The sequence below is a fragment of the Mytilus edulis genome, chromosome 11 (genome assembly GCF_963676685.1).
Source record: "Mytilus edulis chromosome 11, xbMytEdul2.2, whole genome shotgun sequence".
Lineage (NCBI taxonomy): Eukaryota > Metazoa > Mollusca > Bivalvia > Mytilida > Mytilidae > Mytilus > Mytilus edulis.
In genome coordinates, this window is record NC_092354.1 from 14,422,912 (window position 1) to 14,435,231 (window position 12,320).

The 12,320-nt window shown below is 31.6% G+C and overlaps 1 protein-coding gene across 1 annotated transcript; it reads right to left on the reverse strand.

Moving 5' to 3' along the window:
• Window positions 1–3,385: 3,385 nt before the first annotated feature.
• LOC139494764 (uncharacterized) lies at window positions 3,386–7,148 on the reverse strand. The gene is made up of 4 exons (XM_071282963.1): window positions 7,004–7,148; window positions 6,682–6,747; window positions 4,398–4,544; window positions 3,386–3,642 (listed from the first exon to the last, which is right to left on the reverse strand). The coding sequence occupies exons 1-4, from the start codon at window positions 7,038–7,040 to the stop codon at window positions 3,506–3,508; spliced, it is 387 nt and encodes a 128-aa protein (XP_071139064.1). The 5' UTR covers window positions 7,041–7,148; the 3' UTR covers window positions 3,386–3,505.
• Window positions 7,149–12,320: the final 5,172 nt, after the last annotated feature.

Consider the following 12,320-nt stretch of genomic DNA (forward strand, 5'->3'; position numbering starts at 1 on the left):
AATACAGCTGATTTAAATACTTATTCTCTGTTGCAGTCGTTATTTAAGATTCATAGCTCTTTTTTTTTAATCTTTTGATTCCGCGAAATGTTGTCTAATTATAATCCTGGTACTTTTGATAACTATTTACACCACTGGGTCGATGCCACTGCTGGTGGACATTTCGTCCCCAAGGGTATCACCAGCCCAGTAGTCAGCACTTCGGTGTTGACATGAATATCAATTATATGGTCATTTTTATAAATTTTCTGTTTACAAAACTTTGAATTTTTCGAAAAACTAAGGATTTTCTTACCCCAGGAGTAGATTACCTTAGCCATATTTGGCACAACTTTTAGGAATTTATTATCCTCAATGCTCTACAACTTTGTATTTATTTGGCTTTTTAACTATTTTGATCTGAGCGTCACTGATGAGTCTTATGTAGACGAAACGCGCGTCTGGCGTATAAAATTATAATCCTGGTACTTTTGATAACTATTTACACCACTGGGTCGATGCCACTGCTGGTGGACGTTTCGTCCCCGAGGGTACCACCAGCCCAGTAGTCAGCACTTCGGTGTTGACATGAATATCAATTATATGGTCATTTTTATAAATTTTCTGTTTACAAAACTTTGAATTTTTCGAAAAACTAAGGATTTTCTAACCCCAGGAGTAGATTACCTTAGCCATATTTGGCACAACTTTTAGGAATTTATTATCCTCAATGCTCTACAACTTTGTATTTATTTGGCTTTTTAACTATTTTGATCTGAGCGTCACTGATGAGTCTTATGTAGACGAAACGCGCGTCTGGCGTATAAAATTATAATCCTGGTACTTTTGATAACTATTTACACCACTGGGTCGATGCCACTGCTGGTGGACGTTTCGTCCCCGAGGGTACCACCAGCCCAGTAGTCAGCACTTCGGTGTTGACATGAATATCAATTATATGGTCATTTTTATAAATTTTCTGTTTACAAAACTTTGAATTTTTCGAAAAACTAAGGATTTTCTAACCCCAGGAGTAGATTACCTTAGCCATATTTGGCACAACTTTTAGGAATTTATTATCCTCAATGCTCTACAACTTTGTATTTATTTGGCTTTTTAACTATTTTGATCTTAGCGTCACTGATGAGTCTTATGTAGACGAAACGCGCGTCTGGCGTATAAAATTATAATCCTGGTACTTTTGATAACTATTTACACCACTGGGTCGATGCCACTGCTGGTGGACGTTTCGTCCCCGAGGGTACCACCAGCCCAGTAGTCAGCACTTCGGTGTTGACATGAATATCAATTATATGGTCATTTTTATAAATTTTCTGTTTACAAAACTTTGAATTTTTCGAAAAACTAAGGATTTTCTAACCCCAGGAGTAGATTACCTTAGCCATATTTGGCACAACTTTTAGGAATTTATTATCCTCAATGCTCTACAACTTTGTATTTATTTGGCTTTTTAACTATTTTGATCTTAGCGTCACTGATGAGTCTTATGTAGACGAAACGCGCGTCTGGCGTATAAAATTATAATCCTGGTACTTTTGATAACTATTTACACCACTGGGTCGATGCCACTGCTGGTGGACGTTTCGTCCTTGAGGGTATCACCAGCCCAGTAGTCAGCACTTCGGTGTTGACATGAATATCAATTATATGGTCATTTTTATGAATTTTCTGTTTACAAAACTTTGAATTTTTCGAAAAACTAAGGATTTTCTTACCCCAGGAGTAGATTACCTTAGCCATATTTGGCACAACTTTTAGGAATTTTTTATCCTCAATGCTCTTCAACTTTGTATTTATTTGGCTTTTTAACTATTTTGATCTGAGCGTCACTGATGAGTCTTATGTAGACGAAACGCGCGTCTGGCGTATAAAATTATAATCCTGGTACTTTTGATAACTATTTACACCACTGGGTCGATGCCACTGCTGGTGGACGTTTCGTCCCCGAGGGTATCACCAGCCCAGTAGTCAGCACTTCGGTGTTGACATGAATATCAATTATATGGTCATTTTTATAAATTTTCTGTTTACAAAACTTTGAATTTTTCGAAAAACTAAGGATTTTCTTACCCCAGGAGTAGATTACCTTAGCCATATTTGGCACAACTTTTAGGAATTTATTATCCTCAATGCTCTACAACTTTGTATTTATTTGGCTTTTTAACTATTTTGATCTGAGCGTCACTGATGAGTCTTAAGTAGACGAAACGCGCGTCTGGCGTATAAAATTATAATCCTGGTACTTTTGATAACTATTTACACCACTGGGTCGATGCCACTGCTGGTGGACGTTTCGTCCTTGAGGGTATCACCAGCCCAGTAGTCAGCACTTCGGTGTTGACATGAATATCAATTATATGGTCATTTTTATAAATTTTCTGTTTACAAAACTTTGAATTTTTCGAAAAACTAAGGATTTTCTTACCCCAGGAGTAGATTACCTTAGCCATATTTGGCACAACTTTTAGGAATTTTTTATCCTCAATGCTCTTCAACTTTGTATTTATTTGGCTTTTTAACTATTTTGATCTGAGCGTCACTGATGAGTCTTAAGTAGACGAAACGCGCGTCTGGCGTATAAAATTATAATCCTGGTACTTTTGATAACTATTTCATATCAAAGAAACACAAAGCAGACATTTTACCAGTATTAATGCTGTTAGATAGTGGAGAAATTAAACTCTTGGAAGTTCAGAATATATAAATGTTAACAATATGCCGCACAAGCAATGTACAGACCTATGATACATAGTAGTGCATATAAACTTTTCATTCCAGGATATATGGGTTTACTAAACTTCAAAGTAAAATATTCACAATTGTACAAGTGTCCGGAAACTGATTTTCTATGGGAAATAGAAATGTCTTCATTTACAGAAGTGCAATCTTCTACTAGTATTATTGTTTCTTATTTGAAATTGGACAATGTCTATTCTAAAGGTTCGTGCTCTAGATTTGTTCAAAACACTTGTCAGTCGTATATCAAATGTTTGCTACAAGATGTATCCACCATTAGATATCTGCATTGATTATCAAATTGTACATCATGTATAGCCGAACTTGTTCCGTAAATGTTGTTATCAAAACTTACACAACATTTTGAGTGAACAACAACAAAAATTAACGGTATGGTACCAAATTCATGCTATTTGAAAAGTATTTTTTCTTTTGTTTTTATTTAATGCCTGATGTTTAAGTGTAAAGCAAACCAAAATACCGATATCTGACCACCTCATGTTTTGAAAACTTCTTAAGCATGTTATATTTCTATAATTTTGAGTCTTGATTAAATAGACTAATACGTTGTCTTTAGAATCACATTATATTCTTAAATAAAAGGCTGCTACTTAAAGTGACAAACATTCATTTTGATATAAGTCAACTATGGAACAGAAAAAATATAAAATGTGAGAAACATATGAAAATCATTGTTTGTATTATCAACTGTTCTAGTCAAGTTCACTAAATTGAAACTGTTGCAAGTTTGCCTGTTTTGATTCTAATCCTACACCACAAGGTTGTATAAAGTTGTAACAATTAGAAATGAATAACCAGTTGAAGCGGAAACTCCATGGTTGCAATAGTCGTCATCACAAGTGTGATCATCCATTTCTGCACCTGATGAACAACCTCGGATTACATCTAAAAATAAAAGGAACATGACCATCATGTGGATGTCAAATAAACATGCATCAATAACGACAATTAAGACACGATACAAGAAATGAAATGAAGGTAGTAAGGCGACATATATATCATTTCGATGGTATATATTTTGTTCCTTTTGTTTTAACAAACAATTGCTTGCAGTATGTTGTCCTGTGTAAAAGAAACAGAACAAAAATTGTGTCTGCGTAGTTAAAAACATGTGTAGGTTTGGTACTAGCGCACATTATTAGTCCTACATTATATCCAATCCCTATGCACGAGTCATTCTAAAATGAGGGTGGAAACTGAAAATATGTCATAGACAACAAATCCACCATGAAAGAGAAATAGCACTGGTACTAAAGGGTTTTTACGCTATATATTTGGACGCCAAACTTTATACACGTTTGTTGTGCGAACGTTGTATTTTCTGTCATTAAGAGGATATCGGCATCCTAAAGCTATGCATCATAAAAATTAAGAACCCATTAATAACAATATGAGCTTAAAAGACAAAGTTAATGTCAACAATATGTTTATTTCCCCGTCTCCCTTGTTTACCGAAGAAATATTAAATGTGAAACTCAGGATCGATTATCTCTTTGGTGTGGTATAATGTCTGATGCTGTGAGTAGCATGATTTTTAAAAGCGAAATTATTGTGTTTTTTTTTATAATTCTGAAACTGAAAGTCGTATTTTCACCAACATTTTTTTTATTTTTTCAACAGGCAAGTGAATGTCTAAGTACCTGTGGTTCCATCATGTTTTATCACCATTTTGATACAATCGTCAGAACAATAAACCACCGTAAAATATGACAGAGCCACATAATGGTACACACTAATGCTACACTGAGGAATTTGCCATGAAGTGCATTTAAAGCACTTGATTCCACCTGAAAAATCAACAGATTAATGAGCAGTTAGATCATAACAGTATAGAGTTATTTAGTGCATAATATTGATACATTTAATGCAAAAATAAGACCATCTTTAACTTTTGGGTTTTTTGTAACTATACCTACGAGGTGTGATTCAACAAAATCATAGTACGTCACATACGGGTGCATACGAAAAAGGGTCGAACAAAATATTTCCATGAATTTGACAGCTGTAGGAATAATGAGGAAATGAATATACATTCCATTGCAGTAAAACAAATCTGGATCATAAACATATATCTTAGGTGTTTAAAATCACCATTATATTTTTTATTTGGTTATCACTATAGAATATTTTGAAAACTAGAGGTCGCATGGTTATAAAAGCTTGTACACAGGTAAACAAGGGATGTATATTTTGTTGGTTAACTTGCAGTGATCGTTATTTTCTTAAATCCAATGAAATGACAGCATAAAAAAACACTATGGAACACTGCAAATATAAGACTCCTGTTAATAATATTTCATGACGAAGATTTTTATTTAAATATAACCCTTTGCTTTTTCGATGATCATGCATGTACTCATGTATGCATTTAGGCAGGAGAATATCCCTATTATATTCTACTTGCTTTACATTCTCACCTGAGAAAGTAATTATTATAGAAGTGTAAGTTCTACGTTTAATTCGAGTAGCAATTGATCTTAATCATAAATATACATTTGAAAAAATAAAATTGAGAATGGAAATATGGAATGTGTCAAAGAGACCACAATCCGACTATAGCAGAAGGCCACAAATGGGTTTTCAAACTGCGAGAGAATTCGGCAGACGGAGGCAGATTTAATCATATTTTATTTCTAAAACAAGTGTTGCGTGCGCAGAAATTTGTATCAAACATGAATTTCTTCATAATCCGAAAGTTATTTTTTAATATATGAACAATGTTAGATTTTGCTGTTTGCTAGACTGCAAGTTTTATATTTTATTCAATTCAGGTATTTGTTTGATACATAATAAATGATAGAAATCGTTACTGGCATAGCTTTGAAAACAGCAATGGAACGACGTAGAAAGAAAAAGTATATCTAATTGTTAACTTAAGGGCATATGATACAGTTTTGATCCCGTATTTACATTTTGATAAAAATTTCCATATAGACTATTTTGTACCTGATTAAATCAAATATATAATAAAAATATCCCTTTGTGTGCTTTTTTTTGAGTAAAATGAGGCCGAAAATTTGCACAAAATTCGGATTACTGGCCATATTTTCACTTTCAAAAGAAACCGATAACGTTTTTGTTTTAAAAGATAAACACAAATTGTTTTTTGTTAAATAGTTTAAAATTTCTGTATTTTATAAGTATTCAAAAAATTTATACATTTGTTTTTGCAGAAATAACTCATATTTATCAAATGTTCATGAATGTAGAAAAATACATCATTTTTTGCTGTATATTTATCAAATTAAAAAATTGCACTATTTACGTTTTCATGAAAATTGGCATACAACATCTTCTCGCGTAATCAAACCAAATGGCATTTAAAAAAAGAGGGATCCATGAACTCGTTTTCAAGATAAATCAGTCTAAATGATAAAAATCAGTCGAAAACTGAATCTTTTCCCAATAAGTCATAGTTTGACGACGCGAAAAAAACAATTTACGTTAGCATTTTCATAACCTCCCCTGTAACTGTATCGTATGCCCTTAATGGCATGTAAAATAGGAACAACTACTGGACAGTTAAATGACTTGATGCAAGGATATATCATAAAGAAAACAGTTTAATTCTAATTTCCAAATTCGTCTTTCTATCTCGATAAGTAAAAGTACATAAGCAAATAAAACGTAAATTAGAACTAATCAGTGTAGGAAAATAATAACTGAACCAAAATAGTTTACCCTACTTGTATAATGTCACGACGCCGTTCAGTGTTATAAAATTAGTATGTCTAAGTTAATACAGAAATCATTCAGAGTACAGGAATACATGAAGTTGAGCATTGTTAAAAGTATACTTATTTACAACTCTAGATTTCTTATTATCCTAACCATAATTTTCAATAAGATTAGGCGATGTGGATAATAAATTGTCGACACAATCCATCAAATTACTAATTGATTAAAGAAGATAAAGTCGCTTACTGCCTTTTGGTTCTTTTATGGTCGATATATTCCCAGAGTCAATAGCATGTATTGTCATGAAGAATGCTGTAAAAAGGAGAAAATGAATTTCTATGAATCAATTGTGAGCTACGATAATCATACAGTAATTTATAACGTGCCTTTCCATTATAATGTAAAAATAGGTATTTGATATAAAAAAAAAATCGACAAATTGTACAAATCAATTTTAAAATCTTATCAAAATAAATTACCATATTGTTTTTGATGACTAACTCACCAAAAATCTATGAAATTCTCTTGAAATTTCCAAAAAGGTGACACCTGAAATAAATATACTCACTTGTAATTAAACAAATTAATATTGGCATTCTATCCATCTCTCTGTTGTCTAAATAATCTTCAGCATACTAGGAAAGATATGGATTTCCAACAATACTTAAAAATATCTCGAAACTTTGTTATACAGGACAAAACAAGCTTCCGAATATCTTGCGCTCCGTTTGGTTGTTTTGAATTGATTTTGAAAACACTTTTATATGCAATCGCATTTTACGTATTTCGTAATTTTATATTCTATACCTAATAATAGGTACATAAACTTTCTCTGTATGTCTAATTAAGGACTTCCAAGTATGAGCCAAAGATTTATATCTATATCGAGACGCATTGAAAAGAACAACTAAACCGTTAAATATCATCTTGGTAACGCGTGATATAAATAATTACATTAGATGTATGTTTCATTATAAAACGTTATTCTGATTGGCTAACTGCACATCACGTTTTATTCATTAGGCGGTTGTATCACACAATAAAACTAATCATTCATGATGACACGAGTCCCATAATAAAGTGCACAGGCAAATTAAATAAAAACTCGATGTTAATCCTAGCTACAAAATGTAATTATAAGTATTGAATGCTTCTTTCTGTAACTTCATAGGGTTGTAAAAGCGTTGACCGTGCGCACATTTTAAGAATGAAGCGCTTTCGCGCTTCATACAAAATGTACTTCAGTCAACGCTTTTATACCCCAATAAAGTTACAAAAAGAAGCATTCAATTCTTAAATGAAACTTCAGTTTTCAAGACGACAAACATACTTAAGTCATACTCTAGGAGTTAAATAACTAATTAGGAAAACAAATCACAGAAAGTTCTGGTCCTTGATTAGTTTATTAATGTTATATTAGGGTCTTGAATTAATAAATAATTCCTTCATGGCATGCTCTTTGCTCATTTTGACGTGGATAGGAATTATATTTGTCGGTATTTTACACTGAGCATTTGAGTCAGAATAGTAGTCTTCATCGTTCCAACCTCTTATTCATTGTTTCGAAGTGTAATGTAGGTTGACACATACTCCAAACTGATGAATTTGTGTCTCGTTTGTATACACTTATTGTAAGATTATAAAGTAACAAGGACCATTTTGTAGTAAACTACATTCTACACAGTAAAGCAGAGAATTGTACACAAACCTATTTACCATAATTATTCGATATGTTCATGACATGCAGACAAGCTGTTCCTAGCAAACTAATGTTTGTTTTTGTGTTATTATTACAGCAAGTTCCTTTGAGTGTAGACAGAAGCAAATATAAATTTATGCATATTGTGTGCGCCTTTCGCAAAATTATTTCTCAAGCCTTACACATTTTCATACTTAAATAACAAATATTGAGTAGCAACCATTTAATTTTAAATATCACTAGCAACAATGTTATAAAACTATAAAGTATTGTACCTCGTGGTTGACGATATCTTAGTGTTTTTTGTTTGTTTTTTTTCTAAATTGGTATTGGAATCACTTTTATTATTCATATATATTTAAATACTAATCAATTACTACATCATCTGCCGTTTTGTGTCTTGTTGATAACTTCTTTGTTTCTGATACATATGTTTTTACTTACTTAAGAAAACCTAAAATAACTGCTAATCGATTTAAATCAACTTTCATAAAAATAATGAAAACCTTAGTTGTTATAACGACGAAAACAAAATTTGCACGAACAGAGCTAATTAACCTTTTTGTAAAACTAAATCACAGTAAGTTCCAATACTTGATTTTGATATGCTGATGTACTGGACATTCAACTTGACAGAAATTGACTACAATCGTGTTTTTTTTTTTCGGAAATGAGGAAAGGAGAAACATGCTGCTACTAATGTTTTCATTCAGTGATTGCAAATCACGATTGTTTTCATTTTATAAAGCGGTATATGGTTACCTTTTTCAACATAACTCTTGGTGGTATATTTTAGTTTTTGTATTCCTTTTATTCTTAAAGATTGTCTTATTCAGTGCAGCAAAGTCTGAAAACATAACCCGTCCTCCCAACCCATTGCTATATGAAATTCTTGTTTTCATAATTTTTCAAGTATACATTGTTGACAAAACATGTTTAGAGAAATGAATTCCCTTAAAAACACAAATTTTAGTACAGAAAACGTTATCAAATTTGATTTTTGTACTTCGTGTTTGACCATGTTTTTTTTTTGTCAAGATCAACAATGTCACTAAGGAACAATAATACTATTATATACTTAAACTACGATTTAAAAATTGTGCGTTTTCAATTAACCCTTTTCTATTGTACTATTTAACAGACAAAGTAGACAATATGAAATGAATTTAATAAAAGCTCTGTCAATTGTATAACAAAAGACAATTTAACGACAGTACGAAAATTTCCGTTATCTGCGTATTAAAAGTAGTATTTTGTACACTAGGAAGATTACATACGATTTTAAATTAAAATAAAATCAAAATATATTCTAATGCAATTCCTGTGCCATAGAGTAGACAAACTATTATGTAACATCTATCAAAAGATAACACAACATTATTTTGTCTTTCAGAAAATAGTATGCATATCATTTTTACATATTTTTTCGGCTTGAAATCAATTGAGTATATTTCAATAAAACAGCAAACAAACAGTCACAGTAAAATCAAAACAGGCGTTTTCTGCACTTGACACTTTTCATTTCTTCCACTTACCAAAATTTGAATCGCAGTGAGCTAATAGATCAAATACACTGCATGTTTAAAAAAAAAAGAGGGGTTAACTTGTAAACCTAACGCAACCTAACCAGTTTGGTAACAAGCCGTGACGTTAAACTCAAAGAAATGTCCAGTGTCAAATACCAGTAATTATAATTAGAACAAACATATATCATACAAGACAAATTTCACATGAAGCCTTCGGTGTCACATTTTCTTCTGATCGAATTTAAATAAATATACAGAAAACGAATTCAATGTTCTCGTTTCTCGTTTTCATATAGATTAGACCGTTGGTTTTACCTTTTGAATGGTTTTACACTAATAATTTTTGAGGCCATTTATAGCTTGCAGTTCGGTGTGAGCTTAGACTTCGTGTTGATGGCCGTACCTTCACCTATAACGGTTAACTTTCATAAATTTTTACTTGTATGGAGAGTTGTCTCACTGGCACTCCTACCTCATCTTCCTATATCTATATAGGGAGATGACCAATTCTGACGAGCATGTGTGCTTTGGGTAGTTGTAGTAGATCATATGAAGCTGAGCAATATTCATATTCTTATGTCAGTGTCCAATTTCTTGTTACTTAGTTGACAAACTGACGGACAAACTACCGGAAGTATCGACGCAATGGTATATGTAACATTAATGGTACCGGTTTCACTACAGGCGCATTTTGTCACTTTAAAATATTACACTTCAGGCCATATTAATATGTCTTACAAAAATCTGTAAATGTTGTTACGGTAGTGATAATAAAACCAGAGGATCAATAAGTACACCAAAGCCGGTAATAAATATTTCATACAATAGTTCTTTAACATATTGACACCACTGCTTCCTTTATAGTTAAAAAGATCTAACGTAATAAATGCAATTATTTAATCTTAATTATGTTAATAGCAGCTTTATTATTTATAAAGCAAATAACTTGACTTTTTTAAATTCAATTTTGTTTGTTCGTCCTTTTTTTTTTTAATTTAGAATAGAGTACACTAAGTTTTATTGTTTTCTATTAAATTCTTTATAACTATTGCTAAGGAAGTATTTGCATGCAGTTAATTGTCATGTTTCATAACAATACTTATTATATTTTGTTTGTTGCCATAAGTGAATAGTTCATATATTTTTGCAAATGTTGGCAAAGTTTAAAGACACAGTCAATATCAACGCTGTCACCTAGAAACATTATAACAATTATATTCCGAATTACGCATTTAAAACTGAGTGTTATAGTCAACCTTGAACTTTAAATCACAATTAAATATTCTTTAATTACGGATTTGAAATTTATCAACCTTGAGCTATATATCACAAGTCAACGAAGAATAAGAACGAAATTTTATAATAAATGTTCTCTTAAATACAAACATATGAAAGTGTTAACAATTATATTTTATTTGATCAATAGTTTGTATATTATATACATCTTAAATATTCAACACATGTGGCTCTCAGACACCAGTATTTAAAGTCATCAATTTGTTTTACTGTTTCATCTGTATATGAGGTAAAGTGGATTTCGAATATACGACAATGTGACAACGACAGAAAATATACTTAAAAAATCTCTAGGGCAACACACAGTTATTATCATACGGTCTATACACCATAATATATCCAATCAACTCCGAATAAAATATTGTAGAGAAAAAAAAATCCGGATAATCTTTGGAAAAGAAAAAAATGTAGGCATGACCGTTTTGCTTCACTAAAAATAATTTCAATTTCGATTAAAAAATATCTTCAATATTTTTATAGAGACAATTAATGATTATGCATTGTTTTAATTCTTGCCTTTGCTTTTTGCCTCTTAAACTTAATATGAAGCAACATCGACATGCAAATCTCCTGTAGTAAAATTTGTAACTCAGATTTTATTGTAGAAGTCGATATAATTACATAGCCTCAATGATATCTATGTTGAAAGTAAAATCACAAAAATTACTGACCACCGAGAAAAAGTTAAAAAGGATATTCTCTAAACAAATGACAAAATCAATAGCTCAAATACATCAAACGAATAGATAACAACTGTCAATTTTCTGCAATTTCCTAGAAAGGGAAGAATGATGATACAGTCTTTCATCAATCCTCCCCCTCGTTATTTACTATACGTGCATTACCTATTGGCTGAATAGTGGTCACCACATTACCACTAGATGGTGTATTGATGTTGTTCGCAGACAACGCCGTAAAGCCAACTGTTTATACAAAAAAATTTTTTTTATAGAAATGTTGAAAAATGTAGAAACAACAATAATACAGATGAAAAAGTAAACATGCATATTCTTCTTATACAATTGAGATAAGTGAGTTGCTTTGACGACAGAGAAAAACAGCGTTTACACTTACAACACATTTTAACATTTACTATCGAACATCTATTTACTATTAGTCAACTTTGTTGGTCGCCTCTCTCTTTTCTCTCTCTCAAATAGAACATAAGTAGCAGTTTATTCAGGTTTTGTACAAGAAGATTTTTATTACGGATTTGACTATGATATAAATCTTCATTGTATGTGGATACCAATTCTTATAAAGGCGAAATAGGAAGAGCTAAAATGGATCTTTTTAAGTATATTAATTTTACTAAGAAGCAAATCAAATTGTTAAAAGGTCAATTTCCTAGGCAAACGGCACAC

Coding starts and splice junctions, on each gene's coding strand:
- LOC139494764 (XM_071282963.1), bottom strand. CDS start 7,040: ATGGATAGAATGCCAATATTAATTTGTTTAATTACAA. Junction 6,748..7,003: donor ATTAATTTGTTTAATTACAA/GTGAGTATATTT, acceptor TCCTTTTTACAG/CATTCTTCATGACAATACAT. Junction 4,545..6,681: donor CATAAAAGAACCAAAAGGCA/GTAAGCGACTTT, acceptor TTGATTTTTCAG/GTGGAATCAAGTGCTTTAAA.